At 41.6% G+C, this 25,691-nt stretch overlaps 1 protein-coding gene across 3 annotated transcripts in view; it reads right to left on the bottom strand.

Annotated features, from left to right (window-relative positions):
* nbas (NBAS subunit of NRZ tethering complex) overlaps positions 1-25,691 on the bottom strand; it is a 163,170-nt gene that overhangs the window by 130,076 nt on the left and 7,403 nt on the right. For all 3 annotated transcript variants that reach the window (XM_061704380.1, XM_061704379.1, XM_061704381.1), the window contains 12 exons: positions 20,358-20,491; positions 17,999-18,132; positions 16,286-16,384; positions 12,838-12,976; positions 11,023-11,085; positions 10,801-10,929; positions 9,610-9,673; positions 8,337-8,530; positions 6,891-7,166; positions 1,905-2,030; positions 1,654-1,805; positions 1,449-1,574 (listed from right to left, as the gene is read on the bottom strand). In XM_061704380.1, the coding sequence (XP_061560364.1) occupies positions 1,449-1,574; positions 1,654-1,805; positions 1,905-2,030; positions 6,891-7,166; positions 8,337-8,530; positions 9,610-9,673; positions 10,801-10,929; positions 11,023-11,085; positions 12,838-12,976; positions 16,286-16,384; positions 17,999-18,132; positions 20,358-20,491 (1,636 nt within the window). The remainder of the gene's footprint in view (positions 1-1,448; positions 1,575-1,653; positions 1,806-1,904; positions 2,031-6,890; positions 7,167-8,336; positions 8,531-9,609; positions 9,674-10,800; positions 10,930-11,022; positions 11,086-12,837; positions 12,977-16,285; positions 16,385-17,998; positions 18,133-20,357; positions 20,492-25,691) is intronic.

Here is a 25,691-nt window from a genome sequence, read left to right as displayed (position 1 = left end):
GCAACAATGGAGAGCATCCAACTACGGAAAAAGCTATATCTGCATGCAAATGCATTTTTAATGAGCACCATTCATTTGCGTAAACGCCGTGCTTTTTCCCTGTATTTACCTTTCGGATGTTTTAATCGTGTCTAATGTGCGTAGGAAGGGCTTGATGGTGGGAGCGGATCTGCATGTACGAGAGGTGATTAGTGGCCACTGAAGGCTTTTTCATTAGTCTTTCCCCAAGCGCTTAACAACAAAGGCATAAATTACATGAAGCTGATTAGCCGCTAATCTCTGCTACCACCACCGCCAAGTTCTGCCGTCATCAGTAACGTCCCCTCACCTCCCCGCAAACTAATCAAAGCATTATTGTTAAAGGTGGCGGCCCACTCTCACATTTCCTCCCACACCTGATGACTAACTCCGATTTCGAACCACGGCAGCAGATACAAGGCAAAAGTAATGGCCTCATCTAAGCCTCAGAAGAGATACCATGTTGTTGCCTTCTCTTCTGAGAAGCCAACAGGCTGTAGACAGGGAGACTGATAAAAACTAAGGGAGATAACATTTTCTTACAAGATTAAAAAAGAAAAAACATACAACTTTACAATAAGGCATCACAGTATGTATACAGTATTACAGCATGTATTACAACATGTAATAGTATGACAGACCCCTGCCACAGATGTAATTGACGCCCTCCCAAAAAGGTTTATACGGTGGTGCCTTGAGATACAAGTGACCCTACTTACAATTATTTTTTTAGATAAAAGCAGTCCTTCGGCCGCTTTTTTGCTTTGATTTGCAAGCAAACAATTTGAGATACGAGCGGTGTATAGTGGCAGTGAACTCAAACTGACTTTACAACAAGCACCAGTTTGGCAGATAGTGAAGAATTCTTAGAAAAAAAGAGGCTTCAAGCCGTTTATTGCCACTCCCAGTTGGAGTTGACTGTCAAACTAAGCAAAGAACAAAGAGAATTACACTTAAACCAAACAACTTTACCTTAATTTATTCACTGCCATTGACTGCTTTAGAAGTCAAATATCCATTTTAACTGGGAGGGATGGCAGTGAATGAGTGCTGCCGCTAGCTTAGTGCTATCACATAAGAGAAAACCCCATTGAAAGGCTAACGATTAGCATCGATAGTGGCAGTGTTATAATCCTATAAGCAACGGATATTTTAAGGTAAACGGTGGAGCAATACAAGCAAAAAGACTATTACAATACTCACAGGCATATATACTTTATCCTCTGTAAAATAAAAAAATAAAAAAAATAAAAAACGACTAATAAGATTGTAGCTTACTGAGTCACTGATAGAAACAAAGAAAAATTGTTTCTTACAATTTGTGCAAAAAGAAATATAGAATTCTTTAAAAAATCTCCCATAGGCGCTATTTGAGGAAATACTCTGCATTTCAGTATGTCACAGCTCATCATCTCCACACACTCACTGACCTGCTGAAGTCAACCTTGTCCAGCAGCTCTCGTTTCCTCCTGCTCTCCTTCATCTCCGATTCCTCCTCGTCTGACAGATCCTCATAGGGAAGGTCGTCTAGGTCTACATCGCCCGGCATGATGAACCTGACAGGTAATGGCATGGGTGAGCTTCAACGCGAGACTTTTACTTAATTCAAAAGGAAACGAATCGTGCTTGACACACCTGCTCCCATCCTCTCGGTTACCAATGGCGATGAGTGCCTCCAGGTCAGTGCCCTTCAGGCCGTATTGCAGCAGCTCTTTAGCCGTGTCCACGTTCTCCGGGACGCGCTCCACGCACTCGTGCAGTACCCACGAGCGCTTGCGGATCTTGCTCTGGGACAGGCAGGTTACAAAAGAAAGATGTCCGGATGAAGATTTTGTTAAGAAACGACGTGTGAAATAGAGAAAGGGGTTGTGTTGCGTCAGACATACAAGATAGTCTTGTATGGAGGCGATGCTGACTGTACTTTTCCTCCACTGTCTTTGGTAGACCAGGTCTGAGTCCAGATTATATGCTTGGGCGAGAGACAAGGCCTCACCGTATTCTTCATTGTCAATCTGTTGTAAAACAATCCAAATCAGGAAATCAGGAAACTTCAACAACAACAGATAAGTTGTACCAAATCAGACTTTTTACATTACAATGTTCCTCAGTTCATCGTTCGTGACCCGCTGTATCGCGTTTTTAGGTGATCTTTTTTTTATTCTTATCTTTCAACAGTGATTCCTTGAGATACAAGTCTATTTTGTTTCGTGACCACGCTCGTAACTCCTAAAAATCGTACCGCAAAAATCCAAAAGCCAAATATCTCACCATGACACATACGCAAACTGGCCGACATTACGGTAGTCCACTAGGGCCTGCCTCTTAAAGGCACAGGCATGTAAACAGCCACTACAATACCGACACTATTTTGTAACATTTTATCCTTGAAATTGTAAGTGTGCTAGAAGTTTACAATGTGTTTAAAAGGTATGTTTCAATAGGTTTAAGTGTATTTTAAGCTTGTGTGTCGGAGTAGGGGAGCGAAAAACTATTAACAAATTTGTTTTCATATGGTCTCTCTATATGGCGGATTTTGGTCTGGAACATATTCCCTGCGATATATAGTTGTCAACTGTAGTGAGATAACGCACAGGAATTTCTCGTTTTATGACAGATTTCCTTTCCTACAGCTACAACAAAACCCAAATCTGTAAGTCGGAGAGGATGTATCTATCATATCTAGTTTTCCTACTGGAACATCAAGAAATGTTGACATTGATGTATGGTGGACCTAGGATCTAGCCTTTTTGAACACCACTATTTTTTTACTGTAATGCCTGGCAACTATTATTTTTAAAGTAATTATAATTATAAATTGAATTAAATATATATATATATATATATATATATATATAATTGTATGTAATTATATATAGTAATTATTACATTACTTTAGTGTATTCTATAAAACAACCCAGGACTGAGTAGCAAGCCTTGTGGAATGCCACCAATTTTATTTCAGCTTCCCAACCTTTGTTGAGCCAATGCACATATTTTAACCTTCAGAAATGCCCCAAAAACAATACATTCTAAAAATAATGATGCTCTTGTATATTTACTTACAAATGTACTTACTCAGTTTAGTTGAACACAAAGCTATTATTCTGCTGTATGAATGGCAACAGGTGGACACAGGTTAGTTATATATAATTAAAATAACAAAACAACTATCTCTAATATCACGTAATTACAGGTTATTTTTACATTGTTTGAAGGATCCTCATGCATTGTATGCAAATTTAGGTGGCGTGTTAATATTCTATAGGGGGCTTCATATTCCGTAGTACACCAGCAGTGGAGTTCTTCCCAACATATTGTTAAGTAAAATGTCCAGCTCTTTAATTGTGCTGGCATACCTAATGCCTACCTGAAGCCTACTCGTGATACTGAACAGATGATTTATAAAGCCTAATGAACATATTAGCATACAGTATGTAAAGTGTTTTATTTACTCATATTGTGGTTACATATCAGGTATAAAACACGATGATAAGCGTCAGCCTTTAAGTTACGATTTAAATAGCTGACATTTGTTGGCAACGCCAATGCTGTTGTCATATCAATGCCTGAAAAATTCATTAATTGATTGGACAAAAGCAAGCCCACGCGCACTGTGCGCAAATACAAACACACACACGCGTGTGTGTATACACACAGTGTATCCATTGCTATTTGTGTGTGGAAGTACAAAGCAGCACATTAGCCAGAGCGCACTTCCTCCAGGGCAGCGAGAACCCCGCACAGTTAAAGCTGTCGTAGGAGGACAAAAAACTCTCTCTCTCTCGCACTCTCTCCGTCTCTTGCGCGTGCGCACAAACACACGCGCACACACACACTGTCTATATCGGTGTATTGGCTTAATGAAAATGATGGCAGCCTTGCCAAGGAGAGGGAGGGAGGGGGGAGAGAGAGAGAGAGAGAGAGAGAGAGAGAGAGAGAGAGAGAAAGAAAGAGAGAGAGAGAGAGAGAGAGAGAGACGCACGTGCTGAAACGGAATCGGTTTCCTGTCCTAAATATGTCAGCGAGAGACGAGGTCATGTTTTGTTTGTGTTTGGATATTTGTAACTATAAAGGGAAGTTTGAAACAAAATGAAATGGCTATTGCGGAAAAATGCACAATAATAATAATTTCCCTCTTTTTTAGCCATCTTTAACTCATTGACTGCAGTGGACGTTTATATTCATCAACTGGAATCCAACCGTTGAATAGTTTGTCCGCTCAGTTTGTCTGTAAATACCAGGTTTGCAAAACAGTGTCATTTAGAGATGGCAGCCTTGCGTTGCTTTGGATTTGAGATCAGCCCAGCTGTTGAGTAGAAGATAAAGATTAGGCGGTGAATCTCAGCTCGCCACGTCGATTATGAGGGAGAGAAATGCGAACGTTGTAAGTCGGAAAAGTTTAAAATGGCAAATGGAGTGCAGTTACATAGTGCTTTCTCTATACCATACGGTGCTCAAAGCCTCACATTCACCTATTCACGCACACATTCATACACTAATGGCCAGCTGCTGCCATGCAAAAAAAAAAAAAAAAAAAAAAAAAGAAGCAATAACAGCCTTTGTGCATCTTCAGTTAAGCAGCTAGCATTTTAGCATTTTGTGACATTAATACATTCGCTTCATGGCTGTGCATTTATGAGCTTTGACCAGCTGATTAGGAATAAGAAATATTGTTTGTACTCCTCTAAGTTTTGAAAGTGTTCAATCTGTTCAAACTAAAATGAAGAAACATTGAGAGAAAACAAATATTTCCTTCATATGACTTCACCAAAACCCTCCTCTATTTGGGTACATGACCCATTTTACTCTTATTCCGCTCCGGCCACATTTGCCATGTTTTTCACCTACTTGAGTAATGGCTTTGCCACTTACAGATCATCAGATGGTAGTATAATCACCATATGTCACACAGTGACTACACAGAGCAAAAAGCACCTGAAAGTAACGTTGTCGTTGCGATATGGTTGCGTACTGTACTTGTCACCTTCGTAATAAACAAAGCCACACACAGTGTTGGGAAAGTTCATTTTCTAAGCGAATTTGTTCAAAGATCAGTTCACTGTTCCAAAAATGAACGAGTTAAGTTCTTCGTTCATAAATCAAAAATGTTCACTGTTCCAAAATTGAAATAGTCCATAGTTCTTCCTTTTTTCAATACGCTATGTTGCTGACGGACTATTACCCTCAAAATACTGGCATTTCATTTCTCGTCTGTTGCTGTTGTGATTTTTCATTTGCTGTTGTATTTAGTTATTTGTTGTGTTGATTAGCTTTTGGATGTTTTTTTTCCATTTGCAGTTGTGTTTAGTTATATGTTGTTGTGATTAGGTATTCGTTGTTGTTTTTATTTGTTGCTGTGTTTTTTTTAATTTGCTTTTGTGTTTAGTTGTTGCGATTAGTTATTTGTTGTTGTTTTCAATTTGCTAAATTTTGTTAGTTGTTGTGATTAGTTATTTGCTGTTATGTTTATTTTTGCCATTTTGTTATTTGCTGTTGTGTTTTGCACTTCAGGGCCACCAGTAGAAGTGAGATGATTGTAGTTCTCACCCAATATTTTTCTCTGATGTTAAAAGGGGAGGCGTTTAATCAAGGGACAGCCACTAAACCAGTCACACTTTCACCCATCCATTCACAATACACTATACAATATTGACAAGTATCCAGGAAGTAGCTCCAAAACTGGTGGGACCAACTCCATATTTTCCCTTCCTGTCGGTGCAGTGGTCACATGGCCACTTTGCCAAATGCCTGTGTCTATATAGTGTATATGGGAATCAGGGAGGAAACAATCTGCAGATGGTCTTTACAAAGAGTGTTCCAAAGCGATAGTAATAATGGTATATTACTTTTAACTCCCCGCTGTTGGAATCGATGGCCAAGACTAATGGCCTCCAATGATGATGACAGTGATGAAGAAGGCACTGGATGTGGGCTCATAAAAATGACTGATGAGCCGGCCACGCTAAAACTTGGAGGGCTTTGTGAAAGTACACATTGTTGCCTTTGCCGCAATTTGTCGCGAGCCGTAGCAGCAGCAGGAGCAGCAGCTTCTGCTTTTACGCCGCAATTAGCATTTGTGAGAAAGCCGGAGCACTGAGAGATGATATCAGAAGGAACAAAGACAACACTTATTTTGTATGGTGGAATTTTACTGAGAAGCTAACAATGAATTCTGCTTTGTTGTATTCACTGCAGTCACAAAAGAATTTAATAGAAAATAAGACAAAAAAGTATAGGGCTGCTGTTTATTAGCAACATGAATGTAGCTCCTCTTTGTACCATATCATACTAAATTAGCATGATAAAAGTCTCTGTTGTCACTGTTCAACAAAAGCAAACATCTCGAAATGTTGTGACTTTTGCTTGTTTATTTATTTATTTTTCCGGCCAACCCCAAAAATATTTTTGCAGTTTTTGGAGGTAAAAAAAATAAATAAATAAAAGATAAAACTAAATTATTATGAAAATTGTTTTTTTTACATAATGTCACTATCCAATGTTTTATCTCCAGAATTTGTAAAAGGAAAAAAAAATGGTATTTGGAGATATATACACATTTAATCAGATTTAATTCTCATAACATCGCTGTTCAACAAAAAGCATCTATCTCCAGAGAGTTGTCCATCAAACAGCACGCATCTCCAAATGTCCATTGTCTGTACCGATTTTCCCCACTAGGGTCGCGGGTGTGCTGGAGCCTATCCCAGCTATCTTCAGTCGAGAGGCAGGGCACACCCTGAACCGGTCACCAGCCAGTCGCAGGGCACATATAAACAAACAACCATTCACACTCACATTCACACCTACGGGCAATTTAGAGTCTTCAATCAACCTACCACGCATTTTGTTGGGATGTGGGAGGATGTGTGTACCTTTCTCTGGTACAGTTCCTCAGGAGTGGTGGACCTCAGACTAACCAGCCGGTAGTTCTTGACGACAGTGCGAGGGCGTTTGCGTGGGGGCGCGAAGCGTTCCATCTCCGTCACATAGTACAGGCCCTGCTTGATGTAGCCAAAATAGCGAGCCTTGGCGGAGGACTCGTCGTCCGAGTCGGAGTCTCCCACGTCATCACCTTCCTCCTCGTCACCAGTCGTGCCGCCGAGGTTGCTCTCCAGTCGCCCGCGTTTCTGAGCTAGCTTCACCTCACACTGCGGACCAAAACAAAGAATACAAATGTGTCTTTACTTTTTGAGTTTTACTTGAGGACAAAAGTTGAACGCAACTTCTACTTTAAGTGCAGAGTGTGAGTACGTCTGCCACCTCTGAAGATAACCTAATGTGGTCCATTTTTATATGAGCGTTACACAACTGTGCATGCTGTGCTTGTACTGGGACAAAATACGCCTCTACAAAAATGTAATCTTCATCCTTCAGACTCCATCTGTATGCAGAAGTACTTTAATAGCCACCCCCCCCTCCTAGCTTGTGCCCCCACACACTGGCTGAGGCTGGCTGATGAAACCTTCCCCAAAACTTGGCAGGTTAAGAAATCTCTCACTATCAATGCAATATGATGATAATATTTATTTTTTTTAAATTAAAAAGTGGAATGACATCAGAGGTTGTTGTGATATCGGGGTATTTCTAGGATTATAAAAAGACAGCAGGGATGTATATTTCATCATCACACACTATTTCCATACAAAATCGCATTCAGTACTGGCTCTTTGGTCCATAACAATAACAATCACGAGTGCTAAATTGGTAGTAGTGGTGGTAGTAGCGGTAGTGGTGGTAGTGATGGTGGTGGTGGTAATTATGGTGGTAGTAGTATTGGTGATAGTTGTAGTAGCTGTTGTAATCGTGTTAATGGTGGCAGTACTAATATTGGTGAGGATGGTTTTAAGGGTCGTATTGATGGTAGTAGAAAGTGACTTTCGGCTTTTCCTGTTAGCGGTCGCCACAGTGAGTCACTTGCATGGTTTGGAACGGTGTTTACATCGGATGCCCTTCCTGACACAACCTCCTCATTTTTATCCAGGCTTGGGACCGGCAATGGCTGGGTATTGGGTTACTGAATCGAACCCATGCCGTCTGCGTGAAAGGTAGCAGCATGTACCACGACAAATGATGGTAGCAGTAGGAGCAGTTGCGATGGTAGTAGTAATAGTAGTAATAGTAGTAGTAGTAGTAGTAGTAGTAGTATGGGTTGTAATAATGGTAGTAGCAGCAGCAGCAGCAGTAATAGTAGCAGTCATAGTTATTTTTATTTTCATTATTTAACTTTTGTCTTATTCAAGGTGACTCAGCTGAGCAGGACGGCACCCCAGCTGCCAATGGTAGTGGTTGGAAAGACACCAAAGCAACGGACGATTTACCTCCAGGCTGAGGAATCCACCGTCATGTGCAGCCGTGACTTTGGGCGAGGGTTCGAACCACTCGCAGGATTTGCCCAGAAGGTTGCGGAGGCTCCTGACGGACGAGACGGTGACGGAGCCGGAACATCGGGCCAGGATCAGCACGTTGTCGCTCCACCAGTTCACGTCCACCAGCGGATGGTACTGCTCCTTCTCTAAACAACCACAAACCAGCACACATATTATACTGTATTAGGACGTACACGTACATTTGCTTTCCTCTCTTTATTTTTGACGTAAGTGAATAAATGATCTTGAATTAACAATGGTATGGATGGACCATAACGGTCCAATTATCCTCTTTCAAGTCACATTTCCAACTACTACATATACATAGAAAATGGAGGTACTCTGGCATAAAATATTTTCATACTCTCTTAGTATACTGAGCAAGTCAAATTGACCCATTATTAAATTATTTTAGCAAATATATATTATTGAATTCCCCAATATTGCTTTATGTTTATTTTTATTTTATATTATTTTTGTTTTTTATGGTTCCACCAGGTCATAAAAAAATCCTGTTCAGTTATGGTTTAATATGAATTAATGTATTACAGTATATTTTGTATTGTTCTGGGTCTTTAATCCTCCTGTTCTGTAGCGGGTCAAACTTATCCACTTTAAAGTTTAAAACTCTAGAAAATATTTTCTTAATAAATGTTCCTTATACTATACATTACTAGAATTTCCAGTACTCCATTATTTTCTTATTTATCTTTTTAATGGTTAAACATGCAGTGGGTCACATTGCCACGTGAACATTTTGTTCAGAAAAAAAAAAATCAACATTAACATAAACAAGACTTGATCTATTTACATAAAGACTAGCCCATGGCTCCGCAAATTCAAAAACAAGCAGTTACAGCTGAGTTGAGGGTAACATTTCCTGACGAGAGCATAATGCCGAGCCGATGTGTGCAAGCTAAGAGGTATTTACATCTGGGCATGTTCATCACTCCGCGATTACCCTCACGCTTTTTCTATTTCAGAACTACACAAGCTATCACAGCCGTCAGTACTGATGGCCCAGAACTGCCCAAGGATGGAAATGTGGGAGGAATAAAGTCCAGGGGCCTCTGGTCGCCGTGTCTAAATAAGTGTTTAATTCAGTGAATAAGGCTTGTCAAAGATCATTAAATCGTTTCCGGCGCGCTGTGCTGTGTCAGCATCTAGGGGAAAGAAAAAAAAAAGAAAAAATGTCTTATGCTGAGAGTGCCGCAGGCCAAACTACCTTTTATTTTCTTCCTCCTCTCCAGTGACGTCTTCCACTCGGGATTGATCTCCTCAAATCCTGGCTGCGGGGGTGGGCCGGAGAGGGAGGGGCAGGAAAAAGATGAAGATTAATCTCTTCACCCTGTTTAAACTTACGGGGGGAAGAAACACACACACAAATGCTGCATACATTTGCAAAAACAGAACTCTCTGGGAACACAAGTGCAACGAATGCTGGATTGGGCTGTGTAAAAAGTACGTTAGTCAAACCACACTCCTCGCATGCCTTAACTCATTCACTGCCATGGACGTATATATTCGTGATGTACGTTTTTCAATGGGTAGGTATGGAAGAGGGTCTTGGCCTGCTTGTCTGTGTAATTCAGGTTTGTAAACCACTAACAGATCTCTATAGATGGTGCCTTTGCATCACTTAGAATTTGAGATCAGCACAACTTTTGAGTAGAAGAAAAAGATGAGGTGGTGAATCTCATTGGAAGTTGGGAGTCATTTGTCTATTTTTTAACATATGGCAGAAACCAGTAACTGAATCATAATAAATTTATGTTGGTGCATTTTCTGAACTGTCAATTTGAAATAATGTCCTCCGAATGACCACCGTCACACAGGCATCTTTAATTAATCCCAGCCATTTTTCTAAAGAGAACCCCCTCAGTACCAGCCATTTTAGAGGATTTTGACCGCTCTTTCAAGGCACACCAAATACCCCAAAAAATATTAGTGTTCCATCTTTCAAACAAACAAAAAAGTTTGTTTCTACCTTTTTCCATTCTTTGGTATTAGCGGTAGAACATAGGTAAATTATACCAAAATTCTAAATTGTATGATGCACTGCTGCCATCTAGTGTCCTTTTTATGGGGATTAAAATTGCTCTCAGGCCTAATCCTATGGTGAGTGAGGAGTGACGTCAGCCCCCTTCTGAAGCCTATGGCGGAAAAAAATGTAAAAGACGCAAAACTACGTCTTTGGGATTAGGTGATCAAGTTCTGAAAGACGCAAAACTACGTTTTTGGTATTAAATGTGTTAAGAAAGATGACAGTGAGTCATATTGGGTAGCAAGGTGCGGCTAGTGGTTAGCACGTCTGTCTCACAGTTATGAGGTTGGGGCTTCAAATCTAGGCTCAAGCCTTCCTTTGTGGAGTTCGTATGTTTTCCCAAGGCTTGGGCCCTCGGCAAGCATAAACTACCTGTTGGTCCTGCTCCCACGCAGCCCTCTGTTTAAGCGACGGTACGTCCCAGATTGACAGGCGACCTGAGAAGTGGATGACAGCCAGCAGGGTCCCGTCGGGGCTCAGGCTCATACGGAATACGCCGTCCTGTTGGAAACACACACACAAACATCAGGATAAAGAGCTCACTTGGGTTCAACGAGCAAAAAACAAACACACAATCAAAAAGAGAAAAGCTACCTTTTCATCTCCTTGTCTGCTGAACAGCTTCATAAGCATTCTCAAGAATCCTCGTTTCTGGCTCTGAGAGACAAAAAAAAAAAACACTTAAGTGGCACATATACATTTTCCAAGGTCAGATCAAACCCTATTTATTATCGGACAACAAACGACAGAAAGTGGTGCCTTGAGATACGAGCCATTGCTTGGTAAAAAAAAAATTGCCTTGAGCTGCGAGCAAAATTTTGTGATACGAATGCCCATCAGACCCCCATTGCTAGATGGGGGCATCAAACTTCACAACATCTGGTCACAATTCACATTGGTTTCCCTACAGTGGATGGAGAATACCAGTTGATGGCACTAATGTATCATAAAGCTGGTTTGCCAACCGCTAATAAAGCTCACAGAAGAAGAGCAAGGAAGGACAATACATTAGGTACAGTCATTTTTTTTCTGCTCGCATTTTGTTTGTTTGCAGGTTATGTGGAGAGCAAATGTTACTAATGTGTGTTGTTATAGACTACAATACTTTTGAGTCCAAACAGTTTGTGTTTTTTTTGGGGGGGGGGTGGTGCAACAGATTAATTGCATTTCTATTCATTTCAATGGAGAAAGTTGATTTCACTCATTCGCTGCCATTGACGTTAATATTTATCTACTGGAATCCAACCATTTACTGCCATTGACGTACAGTATATATAAATTTTATTATATTTTCGACGTGTAGGCATGGAAGAGGGTCTTGCTCAGCTTGTCTATGAAATTCAGATTTGTAAACCACTGTAATGACTAACATATCCCTGTAGATGGCGGCGTTGCATCGCTTTAGATTTGAGATCAGCACAGCTTCTGAGGAGAATATAAAGCTTAGGGGGTGAATCTCAGCTCGTCACATCGAGCAGAGAAATTTCAACACTGGAAATTGAACAAGTTTAGGGACCTTACACTCGAACGGACTATGTATATGTATGGTATAAACAGACTATGTGTTGCAGTAGTTAGTTGAAATTGTTTGTTGCAATTGTGAGAAAAGATTACAGTTCATGGAGTGAATGCTGAACAGCGACACCATGTAAAAAAGCCACTGATGTTCAACTCGAGCCATACAGTGAGTCAGCGTCGTGTTTCTTAGTGGTATAGCTGTAAATTATTATTTTTCCATCAAAAAGCCCTTTCTCAGTCTTGTTTTTGTCATTTTATATTTTGAAGTGTCAAAAAAAGCAACAAATATTAGCATCAGTGTTCTGCTTGACGTTGCTTTTCAGAAAAAAGCTAATTTCCCCATATTTGGGTTAGAACCCAGTGCTTTGGGCAAAACCAATCCATGTTCCACTGCTGACTACAAAAGAACGGAAAAAGAGAGAAAAACTTTTTTTCTGGTGACAGACAGAAGAGAGTCTACCCTTTCTTTTGGTAGTTTCAATATTCTGTGGGTCTCCAAAGATCAGGTTAAATGCTCTAAAACTGCAAGCAATATGGGGAACTGTTTTGAAAATGGCTGTCAATGAATGTGTTAAGAAGCTAGGCCTTGTGGGGAGGTGTCAAAGAGTCTGCGTGAGTGTCTGAGCGTGAGCTATGACAGACAGTAGCTTCTGCAAGAGTGTGCTCTGAGTGTGTTCATATTCCTGCGCTTCCTGTGTTCAATAAATATGGCAAAGAGAGTTTACTATTGCCATGGTAGTCAACCTAAGTGTTTGGTGCTATTTTACATTTAAAAACACCACAGAGTTTTGCGCAATAAACCAACAAAATAAGGTTTTGTATTGAAAAGATTAATGCAGAACAAATGCTGGCCCATTCAGTCATATTGTATGTATAGTTATGTTTCCTCACCGGGTTGATGTCGTCCTCAAAACAGGTGACCTCCTTGTAGTGGGGTGAGCTGGAGAGTGCCCTCCATGCCGTGAGACCGCAAGAGGAGGCCTTGGACGAGCCGTCGTCCCCTGAATCACAGCCGGCCACAAGCAGCAGTCTGGAACGCACAAAAAGAACATCTTCTTGATCTGCAACTTTAGCATGGTGACCTTGTGCAGAGTAGTGTTGTTTGTAATCTGTTTTGGTTTTTTTCTTCATTCATCCATCCATTTTCTATAGCGGTTATTAGTTACAAATAAAAAGTGGCGAGAATAGAACCCAGAGCATCAGAACTGTGAGACAGATCTGCTAAACACTTGACTGCCGTGTTGCCTTGGTAGTTTAATTGAAGAGATTTAATTGTGAGTGAATGGTTGTTTGTCTATAGTACCATGCGATGCACTGGCGACCAGTCGAGGGTGTACCCAGTCAGATGGGATAGGCTCCAGGTCACACGACACTATTCGGACAAGCCCTATGGAAAATGGATGGATGGATGAATATTACAGTAACCTTCACTCTCTCCAACGCTCAAGCAATTTGAGAGTTGGAACAGTACCACTTGACTCAACACTGCACCCTGGTGCCTACAAAACGCACAGCAAGCAGCACCCATAAACCAGATTGATGTTTACAATTAGATTCATTGCACAGATGTCAGAGGACCAAAAATAAATAAATAAATAAAATCCCCCCCCAAAAAATAGACTAAGAAGTAATTTTAGGCTTATTTTCTCATGACATATTTGATTTTCAGCCAGATTTTGGCCCACCCATATTCCGGTCAAAACCTGCCTGATTGACACATCAGTCTGTTGATGTCAGCGATAGAACGATCAGGACATTTCCATATACTAGTACAGGTTCTTGGTCTCTAAAAGATAGCAAAGCTTCACAAATCATTATTATCAGTCTGTCCCCACTTCTTCTGTCCTTTTTATGAACTATTAAACAATTTAAAGTGATGACAAAACTTTGAGAATAAATCTATAAAAGCCCTTGAATGCTCAAAATGTCCAAGAAGTGTAAAACCTCCTCTTTCTGCTGAAGCCGTAAGGTGCAATTATCACCTATATTGAAAGTCTAGATACTTTTTAGGTAATAACGAGTTAAAATAATGAGGTTCGATACATTTGAGTAGGGTTGTTTTACTAAAATCGATCGTAAAACGAATGCTTCGTTGCAGAAGATAACTACATGAGCCATGTTTGTAAGTGTGAGCAGATTCATATCCGCCTAATCTGTGGGTTTAGTCAGATCGTTGTATTTATTGCACTACTCATGGCTCTAAGACTTTTGAAAAAGAGTTGAGGAAAGATGACGTAATACACTTTTGTGTTAAAGGCTTTTTATATGGCCAGTGCCATCGTGTGACCACGACGGACTTTGATGGGCATGGATGGCTGGTGCCATGTCTCTACGATGTTTATCAATGACACCATAATCAATTACAGAGTTTGTACCATATTACATTAGCGATATAACATAGTTTTGTGGTGCTGTTGTGTTGATGTAAGAGTGCAATGGTGATAACATTATAAGGTATATTCCCAACTTGAACAAAGCGGTGTTTGGAAACTTCAGTAAGATGGCTCTCTCTCTCCCCCCCCTCAAAAGTTGTCATTTTGGAGGTGGATCCCACCAAATTCTCCCCGACAGCGGCGATATATAAAATACGAGTAAATATTGCCACTTTATAATATAGTACATTCCTTTGTCCACACTGGCTATGCATAGAAATGGTCTCCAGTTCTGTCCCTGATGTCCCTCCAAGACATGGCGGCGTATCGATTTTGGCGATGAAAAAGCCATTCCCAGGGAAATTTGTGATCTACTGATTACTCCAAAATGGATGGATATTATTGGAAATGACAGCCAGTTTCATTTTCTTCAGCAAAAAAAATAATTATCGAGAACTTGTCGATGAAATATAGGCCATCTGGACGCTATAGGGCCTTTAAATGTGTTTAAAGCATGTGGGAGGGGTGAAACTATAAAACAATTACATGGTCTCTCTATATTGCAGATTTTCACCTATCGTCGGTCTGGAACATATTCTACACTACAACTGGAGGTTCACTGTACATTCACTGGGACTACTGGTTGTCTGATAAATACCACTCCCTCGTACTTGCTCTAATCTATATGCAACCGCTTGCACTGACCCACTTTTCACACCGCAGATCATTAAAGTTTCATCCGGGCTGTTGGCTGCCAAACACTTGACAGCGGCTGTCAGGAGCCATTAAGCTGCCAAGGCAAGATTCACCTGCCAAAATCAATCTGCTTGCCGTCCACAGAGTGTGGTGGTGGGAGTGGGTTTACGTTATGGGTCACAGATTAAAGGCCGGACACGATTAGCAAGAAGATCGGAGTGAGGGGATGGTGAGGCTTTCCCAGACCTAGTTTATTCCTGATTGGCCCCTATTCCAAAGTGGAGTAGCTCATCCCCGCCCTGCACGAAGTAATAATCTCCACTTCCATTCCAACTGTCTGCAGAGTGAGCAGTGGCGAGGGTGAAGCTGGGTTTAACATGGAAGAAGACTCAGTAGGGACACGTGTTTAAACTAATGAGAGCTGTCCCAAAAAACATTTACAGGCTGCAAAGTCAAAGTCAGTAATGCTCAGTTTAGATTGACACATCCATCCATCCCTTTTCTGAGCCGCTTCTCCTCACTAGGGTCGCGGGCGTGCTGGAGCCTATCCCAGCTGTCATCGGGCAGGAGGCGCGGTACACCCTGAACTGGTTGCCAGCCAATCGCAGGGCACATACAAACAAACAACCATTCACACTCACAGTCATGCCTACGGGCAATTTAGAGTCTCCAATTCATGCATGTTTTTGGGATGTGGGAGGAAACCGGAGTGCCCGGAGAAAACCCACGCAGGCACGGGGAGAACATGCAAACTCCACACAGGCGGGGCCGGGGATTGAACCCGGGTCCTCAGAACTGTGAGGCTGACGCTCGAACCAGTCGGCCACCGTGCCGCCCGTAGATTGACACAGTCAATCATAAATAGAGGAACCTCATCTCTTATTTCTTTAAGAATTCCAAAGTTTGAAAACCTTTTTTAAAATTAAAAATTTTGACAAACAAAAAGAGAGGGGGAAAAAAGTAAAAAGGTTCTAGGGTTAAACAGGCACTGCAATCAAACTACAGATGACTATAATATTTCCAAGTACAACAAAGTCAAACATCTGCATAATAAAAAATAGTGTGGAATTTGTTCTGGGACTGCAGGGTGAATTTCAAATTCTACTCATTTTAAAACATTTTATCCCGTAGGAAACACTAAAATATCTTTTTAAGACAGAATTTAAAAAACAAAAAAAAAGAAAATAAAAAATAAACAAATATGAGTAAAAAGTATTGCTCACATCTGAAGGCACCACTAATTGCAAAAACGGACGGGGACGTCGACTTACCTATGACCTGGGTGGTAAATAGCCGAGGTAATGCCATGGGAGTAGTGGGTGGAGAAGCTAAAGTTGTGGTTCTCTTGGAAGTTCTGATTGGTGCCCACGCTGTTAAAACAACAGAGTGATTAATTTGCAATAGCAGCGACATAATGTGAGACCAACACAGAACAACAACGTGCAATCCGTGTAATGAGGAGGAGGTGAAAAGAGAAGAGAGGGGGGCCTGAGGACATTAATGGAACAAGTATTGCCGGCACTGGCACTTACTGTCAAGCCTGATGCTCAATTCAAATGGTCTAAGTAGGAGGAGGAGAGGAGCAATAAGCTCCATATGAAAATGAAAACCAATCATTACAAATAAGCCCCCCACTTTGCGAGCCATTGTGCACATTTCTCCCACGACTTCATTCCCAAATGACACACACTCGTGGACATGCAGTAAAAGCCTCAAATAATAGAAACATTTTTCCTCCATTCAGCATCGTCGAAGGAGTAAGGCAAAGCCACCCTGACTTACATCAAATAACTCCACTAATGTTTTATCAAACTATGCTAAATTAAAAGGGAAGGCCTTTACATATGCTGATCAGAAAAGCACAATCAAAAGGATTTCCATCATCACATATTGAATGTGTGCTTCACTAAAAGGAAGGAGGGCACTTATATATATGCATGTTCATATGAACAATTGTTAACCTTTAAGGGTGGGCGGCATCAATTACTCTTTTTCTGCTTTAGATGTATTAGCTCGGTGTCCCAATACTGTTGTCTCTACAGTGCATGTACAAGTATCAAATGGGAAAAGCTAGAGTGGAAGATTACAGCTGCAGTGCATTGAGGAAAAACAGTTAGAATGTCAGTGAGGACATTGAGGCCATGGTAAACACTCGCTGGTGAACGCTTTTTGATTGACATCTAAAGAGGATGGGAAGGCGCTGCGCTGTCAGCTGAAGGCAAGTCAGGTCATCAATAACAGTCAACAGAAGAGACTTTATGAAGCCTTGTGAAAAGATAATGCTGTTTTTTAACCTTATTTGGCTACAGGAGAGGGACAAAATATAAGCAACAGCTCTTGGTATACAGTATACTATACCACTGTATCACAGATTTTTAAGTTGAGTTTTATGGGTATTTACAGGAAACAGGCACATCCTAATCAACAGAAATATTAGTTGCTCCCACAGACCAGCGAGAATGTATGCCAGTGAGTAGCGTTGTACTGTATGCTTTGTTTGTATGTGCTCTGCTACTTGTGTGTTAAATTAGCACATGTTTGACAATTTAATTACCAAATGCTAATTTATGTTAGGCAATCTATGACATTTCGCATTATATGATAGCATTAAGCTAGTGGACTTTCATTAGATGACACTTATATGACTTGGTTCATCATTTTGGTTTTGAAAAAACAATTCCCTTTTGTTTTACTTGTCAGTTTAACAGTACACTTCAACTGAGCGTGACAAACACTCAAACTGTGTGAGTATGTCTTCTTTTCATTACGTCTACGTAATGTTATTCAATAGTCTCCCATTTCTTAATAGCGACAGACGCTAAGGAATACTTTAATAGTGTGTTTTAACAAGTTTTTGTGTGTTTTAATGAGTTTAAATTTGTTTAAAGTGTGTGGTAGGGGTGAAACTAGTTCTGTAAAAAAAAATGTATATGATCTCTCTGTATTGCAAATTTTCACCTATCAATCAAAATATGAGCACTCACCTGACCAGGTAGCTCTTGAGCCTGCCCCCGTACGTGATGACAAGCAGCTCGGCCGACCACTGAGCGCTGCCCATGTACTCGAGGAAGATGAGGCCCGCTACAGCACAGCTGAAATCTCCGGGGAAACTCAGCTCCTTGGGGGGAACAACATGACGACGTGACGGACACTGACTGGACACTTGATTGGGTACACTAGCAAAATCCAATGAGATGCACTGTATTATAATTAGGTTTTGATTGACATTGTCAGAGAGGAATTCATTTATATTATATTATGGAAAATTTACTTTTTAATGGCTCATAGTACATACAAATACAGCAGTGCCTTTATGACAGGAGTTTAATTCATTCTGTGACCACAGTTGTAAATCAAAAGACTCATATCTCAAATCATCTTTTCCCACTGAAATGACTGAAAATGCCAATAACCTGTTTCCAGCCTACAATAAATTAAATCAAAAAGAATTAAACAGTTTTTGTCACACCGAATCAATTGAATGGCCTTTGTGTTTCTCTTTCTGGTGTGCCCGCCTTGGCCACCTGGGGGCAGTACAAGAAGGATGGACAGATATAGTGTTCATTGAGATGTCTCACTCCTCGAAGCTCATTAGTGTGGCACTAATATTAGTATTTCCGCGTAGAGGATAAAGAATATGACTGAGTACTGTTATATTGTCTGCCTACTTGTGTTGCTGCACCGTTTGTGTTCAATCTATTGCTGGAAGGGTAATAGCACAGCAACATAGATGCTATTTTTATCGTTAGCGTTAAGCTAGCGGACTGAAAGGCTAAGATATGTTATTGTTTTAAATACAAAAGTTGTAATTCTCTTTGTTTTATGATTAGTTTAATAATTAAACAGCTGAAAGACTTTTGGAAGAATTGTTTATTGTCTGCTAAACTGCTGGTTATTGTGAAGTGAGTTGAGTTCATTGCCACCATATCGCACTTGTATCTCATGTCATTGCTCGCAAGTCAAAGCAAACAATAAATAAATAAATAAAAATATTGGCCAAAGAGTAAGTAACAGGTAAGCAGAGCTGGATTGAGTTTTGCTGTCTGCACAGATTAGCCTTAGCTAACAGCCTTAGCTTCTGATATGCAGTACATATTGTCCATTATTTCTCCGTGAAGAGGTTGTCGACAACGAGTAGGTGGGGGACCTTTAAATTGTTAAAACATGCATAATGTCTACTTTTATGGGATTTCAGTATGAAAGAGGCCACAAAACCGTGTAGCCACACAAAAGAAAGTTATGCTGCAGTATAATGATCACAGACAAGAGCAACTCTGGTGGATAGGGACCTGAAAAGAGCGAAAAGGAGGGATAGAATGATAATATGTGGTGCAAGGAGGGCATTAAAGCGACGGGTGGAATGGATGGACTTGATACGAGGCACAAAGAGATGGGGATGACTGAAGGATAAGACAGAGAGAGCGGGGATCAAGGCAGGCTTGACGGCGCATCAAGCGCGTGACACATTAAAAATGGAGGGACGTGAAATAGGACTGAAGACGAGATGACGGGAATGGAATGTGAAGAAAAATCTGACAAAAAGGAAGGAAGCTATGTGAGAAGATGCCACAACTGACAACGTGTTAAGTTGTCACGTGAAGTTACCAAGACTTTTTTCGCAGTGTAAGAAAGTGTTTTAGTTCATTTGGAATCTGTTTTATGATCTCTGCAAAATATATTTAGTTTCTAACTGATTATTTACTGCCGTGGTATAAAAAGAACCGTGGCTTTATTGGTAAAATAGCAAGGGACAAGATAACAAATCATCCATGTTGACTACTGTAGAAACGTAAGAAAAACATTGTGTGGCCACTATCATCCCCTGACTTCCAATCTAATGCGAACCTGTTTATCATCCTTAAACGGAAGAGACCCGACTTATTACAAGCTGTTGTTCAGATAATGTTTTGAGAGCAAAAATGTCAGATACGAGCACTCGATTGTGGCACTAAACTCAACTCACTTTACAACAAGCAGCAATTTGAAGTGAAAAAATCTTTTTAAAAAGAGGCTTCAAGCTGTTTATTGCTATTCCCAGACGTTTATTGTAAAATTAAATATGGAACAAAGAAAATTACACGTTTATTTAAATCAACCACATAACTTACCATTAAAGTCTGCTAGCTTTATGATAACATATAGCAGACAGGCTAACAAATAGCATCAGTTTCATATATATAACAATACTCATAGGCATGTATTCTTTATCCTCTGCGAAGAATAACCAATATTACTTAGTTTACTGAGGAGATGTACTTCACAAATTCGGCCAGGGTGCGTAAACTGATGAGCACATAAAAGACAATAGAAACCCAACAGGTTGAGGGTGGGGTGTGTGTTTACCGGTGGTATGACAAACAGCTCACTGCCCACGAGGTCAAAGAGGCGCACAGTGCCCGTGCTGTCGGCGAACGCCAGTAGGGCGCAGTCGTGGCTCCACGCCACCCGCCGCCATTGGGGATTGGGGTCCTTCGGCACTGTAGAAGAACGACAACAAGAAGAATACGTGATCAGATGTTGCGACCGAGGACCGGCAAGGCTTCATTATTAAGCTAGATGAGCAAGTGTGTGTGTCTGTCTGTGTGTGTGTGTGTGTGTGTGTGTGTGTGTGTGTGACTAATCCCCCGCTGCTGCTGCGATGATTAATACAGTTGCTAAGAAAGAGGACAGCAATGATGTCGTTGTTCAGCAAGACGCGCCTAAGAAGCCATCGGAGTGATACATCCTAATAATTGTCTCTCAAAGACGCACACAAAATACACAAAAATGATCCATCCAGCTCTCACTGAAGTATTAGTCGGCTGTTTTGGTCAAGCCGCTGGCTCAGCAGTGCGGCGCGCTTTTTTCATTATAATCACTGCTTAATTCACTTAATACCGACATGCAGGCAAGAACTTAAAACGAGCTAAGCCTCCAGTGAAACAGTGAAAACTGGACAAAAGCGCAAAGATGGAACTTCAAAGCTGTTTAGACTGCACAGACTGGAGTGTCTTTGAAAATTCAGCTGGCAGCCTGGATGAATATACGGACACTGTTACATCCTATATCAGTTTCTGTGAAGATGTGTGTGTACCAAAAAAGTCATTTCGCACATTCAACAACAACAAGCCATGGTTCACTGCCAAACTTAAGCAACTTCGCCAAGCTAAGGAGGACGCATATCAAAGCGGGGACAGTGCCCTGTATAATCGAGCTACAAACCAGCTAACGAAAGAAATTAACATTGCAAAGAGGAATTATGCAGCAAAGTTGGGGAAAACAGCTTAGCGCTAACGACTCTAAATCAGTCTGGCATGTATTTCAATCGCTGACCAATTACAAGCGACGATCACCCCAAACTGAGAACAATAGCACACTAGCTAAAGACTTGAATACCTTCTACTGCAGATTTGAAAAGGACACTTTCACACCCCACACCCACCCAGCCACACCACTGACCACAATCACACCTCTGACTTCTGCGTTAACCATCCACGAACAGGATGTGAGACGCATCTTCAATCAACAAAAGACTAACAAAGCGGCAGGCCCAGACCATGTGTCCCCATCCTGCCTCAAAGTCTGCACGGACCAGCTTGCTCCAGTCTTCACACAGATTTTCAATAGATCGCTGGAACTGTGCGAAGTACCATCCTGTTTCAAACGCTCCACCATCATTCCAGTCCCCAAGAAACCTACAATCTCAGGTCGAAATGACTACAGGCCTGTCGCCTTGACATTTGCGGTCATGAAGTCCTTTCAACGTCTCGTGCTGGACCACCTCAAGAGCGTCATAGGCCCCCTGCTGCACCCCCTGCAGTTTGCCTACCGAGCGAACAGGTCTGCGGATGATGCAGTCAACATGGGACTGCACTTCATCGTAGAACACCTCGACAGTGCAGGCATCCACGCGAGGATCCTGTTCGTGGACTTCAGCTCAGCGTTCAACACAATCATCCCTGAACTCCTTTCCTCCAAGCTTCTCCAGCTCAGCATCTCACCTGCCATCTTCCAGTGGATTTACAGTTTCCTGACGGGCAGGACACAGCGGGTGAGGCTGGGGGAGACCACCACATCCACACGCAGCATCAGCACTGGGATGCCCCAAGGTTGTGTCCTCTCTCCGCTGCTCTTCTCTCTCTACACGAACGACTGCACCTCAACGCACCCGGCTGTCAAACTCCTGAAGTTTGCAGATGACACCACTGTCATCGGCCTCATCAAGGACAGTGACGGGTCTGCATATCGACAGGAAGTGGAGCGGCTGGAGCTGCGGTGCGGCCGACACAACCTGGATCTGAACACGCTGAAGACTGTAGAGATGATCGTGGACTTCAGGAGGGATCCTTCGCCACAGCTGCCCCTCACGCTGTCCAGCTGCCTTGTGTCAACCGTCGAGACCTTCAAGTTCCTGGGAATTTCAGTCTCTCAGGACCTGAAGTGGCCGATCAACATCGACTCCGTCCTCAAAAAGGCCCAGCAGAGGATGTACTTCCTGCAGCTTCTGAGAAAGCACGGCCTGCCACAGGAGCTGCTGAGGCAGTTCTTCACAGCGGTCATTGAGTCAGTCCTGTGTTCTTCCATCACAGTCTGGTTTGGTGCTGCTACAAAAAAGGACAAACTCCGACTGCAACGCGACAATCAAAACTGCTGAAAAGATTGTCGGTACCCCCCTACCCACCCTTGAGGACTTGCATGCTGCTAGGACTAAGACAAGAGCGTGCAGCAAAAAGGCAGCAAAGCGCAACATGAAGCTTCTGAACTCACTTGAACATAGTTCCTTGGCTCCAAAATGCCACAAGATGGCGCCACAGAAATATAGTGGTGCCTTGAAATACAAGTTTCATCTGTTCCATGACCACGCTCATAACTCAAAACATTTGAACGGAAATGGCATTTATATGGTCAAGCTTTCCCCAAGTATAACAACAAAAATATTGGAAATGCGTTTTTTAATAAGGAAAATGACACTATCAATAACTTCATGAAATCGTAATAGAATGTAAAAAAATAAACTGTTGATGCATCATGATTCCTTCATTGTGGCTCCTTCTGGTGTGTGGCCACCAGGGGGAGTATAATACAGTCATGCAGACAAAGGAAGAAGAGTTTTATTCAACTACTGTAGGTGATTCAGTGAGTTGCAGTAATATTATATATCTTATTTTCCAGAGGGTAAAAAATATATACCACTGTATGTATTGTTTTATTGTCTGTCTACTTGTGTTGCTACACCTTTTGTATTCAAATATCTGTTAATTAAAGCGTTATAACACTGCCATATAGATGCTATTGGTATCTCAAATTTTTGCCCGCAAGTCAAAGTAAAATAATTATCCAAACGATGGCTCGTATCTTGAAAAACCTTTAAGTTGCGTAACACATATCTCAAGGCAGCGCTGTATATTTTATATTAAACAGGGCTTTGGCCGGAGCATAAAACCAGCGAATAGCAGAAGATAGATTACAAAATCCATGAATGGGCGAATCACAAATATGCTCGTGAACACAATGCAAAATTGTCGCAGTACCTATTAAATACAACAATGTGACAGTATCGGTTTCCAAACAACTATCCAACCCCCCCCCCATTACAGGTCAGTCGTCTTCAAAGGGTGAGTAGTTTTACTTTATTTAAATTTTATTTTGTTTTGTTATACATTCATAAACTTCATTTTATACTTATAAGACAATTATTACCATCCCTGATTATAACATCTTTTTTTCATTGGAGAAATACAACTTGCGGCACGGTGGACGACTGTTTAGAGCGTCGGCCTCAGAGTTCTGAGGACCCGGGTTCAATACCCGGCCCCGCCTGTGTGGAGTTTGCATGTTCTCCCCGTGCCTGTGGGGGTTTTCTCCGGGAACTCCGGTTTCCCCCACATCCCAAAAACATGCATGAATTGGAGACTCTAAATTCCCCGTAGGTGTGTGAATGTGAGTGCGAATGGTTGTTTGTTTGTATGTGCCCTGCGATTGGCTGGCAACCAGTTCGGGGTGTACCCTGCCTCCTGCCCGATGATAGCTGGGATAGGCTCCAGCACGCCCGCAACCCTCGTGAGGAGAAGCGGTTCAGAAAATGGATGGATGGAAATACAACTTATTAATTCCAGCAGTAGCTATACAGTGCTACTAGGTGCCAGTTTTACTCCATCCATCCACCCATTTTCCAGACCGCTTATCCTAGGGGCTCAAGTGTGCTGGAGCCTATCCTAGCTATCTTTGGGCAAGAGGCGGGTTACAACCTGAAATGGTCGCTAGCCAATCGCAGGGTACAAATAAACAAACAGCTACTCGCGCTCACATTAACGCCTACAGGCAATTTGGAGTCTTAAATTAACCTACCATGCATGTTTTGGGGATGTGGGAGGAAACCGGAGTACCCGGAACATGCAATCTCCTCACAGGGAAGGCCAGATTTGAACCCAGGTTCTCAGAACTGTGAGGTAGATGTGCTAACCAGTCATCCACCGGGCCGCCAGTTTTACTCTCTTTTAGTTTGAGATCACAATGGGTAACTTCCATTTATATTATATATATTTCCTATGATACAAATGGTTTGGAAATTTGAAAGACTCCTGTGAGTGTGTTTTCATGTTGATATCGCATAACGGCGCTCCTGGCGTTTATTGTGTCCTATGAGCTGGCTGAGCAGACGTCGCTTTGCAGCCCCCGGTGGGGAATGCGGCCGACAAAAAGCCGAAGGATGACGGGAGTTTGAGAACAAAAGATGAAGGAGACATAAGGCCGCGCCGGTGACAAACAATAAATGCGGCACCCGCGGAGAGAAATAATAAGGCATTCCCCGGCCATAATGATTGAGGGCCCATGAATCAAATTGCTCCGGAGGATGCTGAACACATGGCACACCTTCACAACAAAGGCAGACCATTATGTATGCATCATTATGAGGGGGACACTTCTTTAGGTACACCTGCATAATTACTCAACAGGATCAGGAAGCAAATCTCAAAAGTAAAGTCATCGTAAATTCTTTCTTAACTGTTTTAAGTAATATTTTAACATTATTAAGTGTAAAAAATTTGTTATCTATTGTACAATAACATGAAAAAATTACCTAACATAAAAAAACATTAATACAACTACTCTGAGGATGGCTGACAAGCACAAAATGGAGAGGGGAAAGGAAGGTGTTTAATTGGAGAGCAATGCTGTCACCTACTGGCATTTTACAGGCACTGTTGGAAATAATAAACCTTGTGTAGTACAGTAATCCCTCATTTATAGTGGGAGTTAATTTCCAGACCAGCCCCATAATAGGTGAAAGCCGTGAAATAGCGAGCACATATTTTTCATTATATATACACGTATTTTCAAGCTGTATGACCCTTCGCAGACTTCTTCCCCACACGTCTATTAACTTCTGCCATAGTCTTATAGACACTTTATATACACATACAGTAATGTAAAGTACAGTAGTACTCTTATTCCTTTTAAAATGTTGTTTTAATTATTTTCTTTCTTTACAGTTTTAATATTTGTGGCTAGGAAGTGTTTACTTTACCACAAAAAATCTATAGCGCACACTCAAAATCCTGCAATATGGCGAATTATGCGCTAAATTAATATGTGGGTGGGCGGGGGGGGGCGCAATATGTGAGTGGGCGGGGTGGGGGGGGGGGCGCAATGCACTGAATTTTTTTCCACAATCCACAATAGGTGAACCGCAATATA

This window comes from Phycodurus eques, chromosome 18, assembly GCF_024500275.1.
Source record: "Phycodurus eques isolate BA_2022a chromosome 18, UOR_Pequ_1.1, whole genome shotgun sequence".
Classification (NCBI taxonomy): domain Eukaryota; kingdom Metazoa; phylum Chordata; class Actinopteri; order Syngnathiformes; family Syngnathidae; genus Phycodurus; species Phycodurus eques.
The sequence above is the reverse complement of the archived record's forward strand: the minus strand, read 5'-3'. Positions and strand labels throughout refer to the sequence as shown.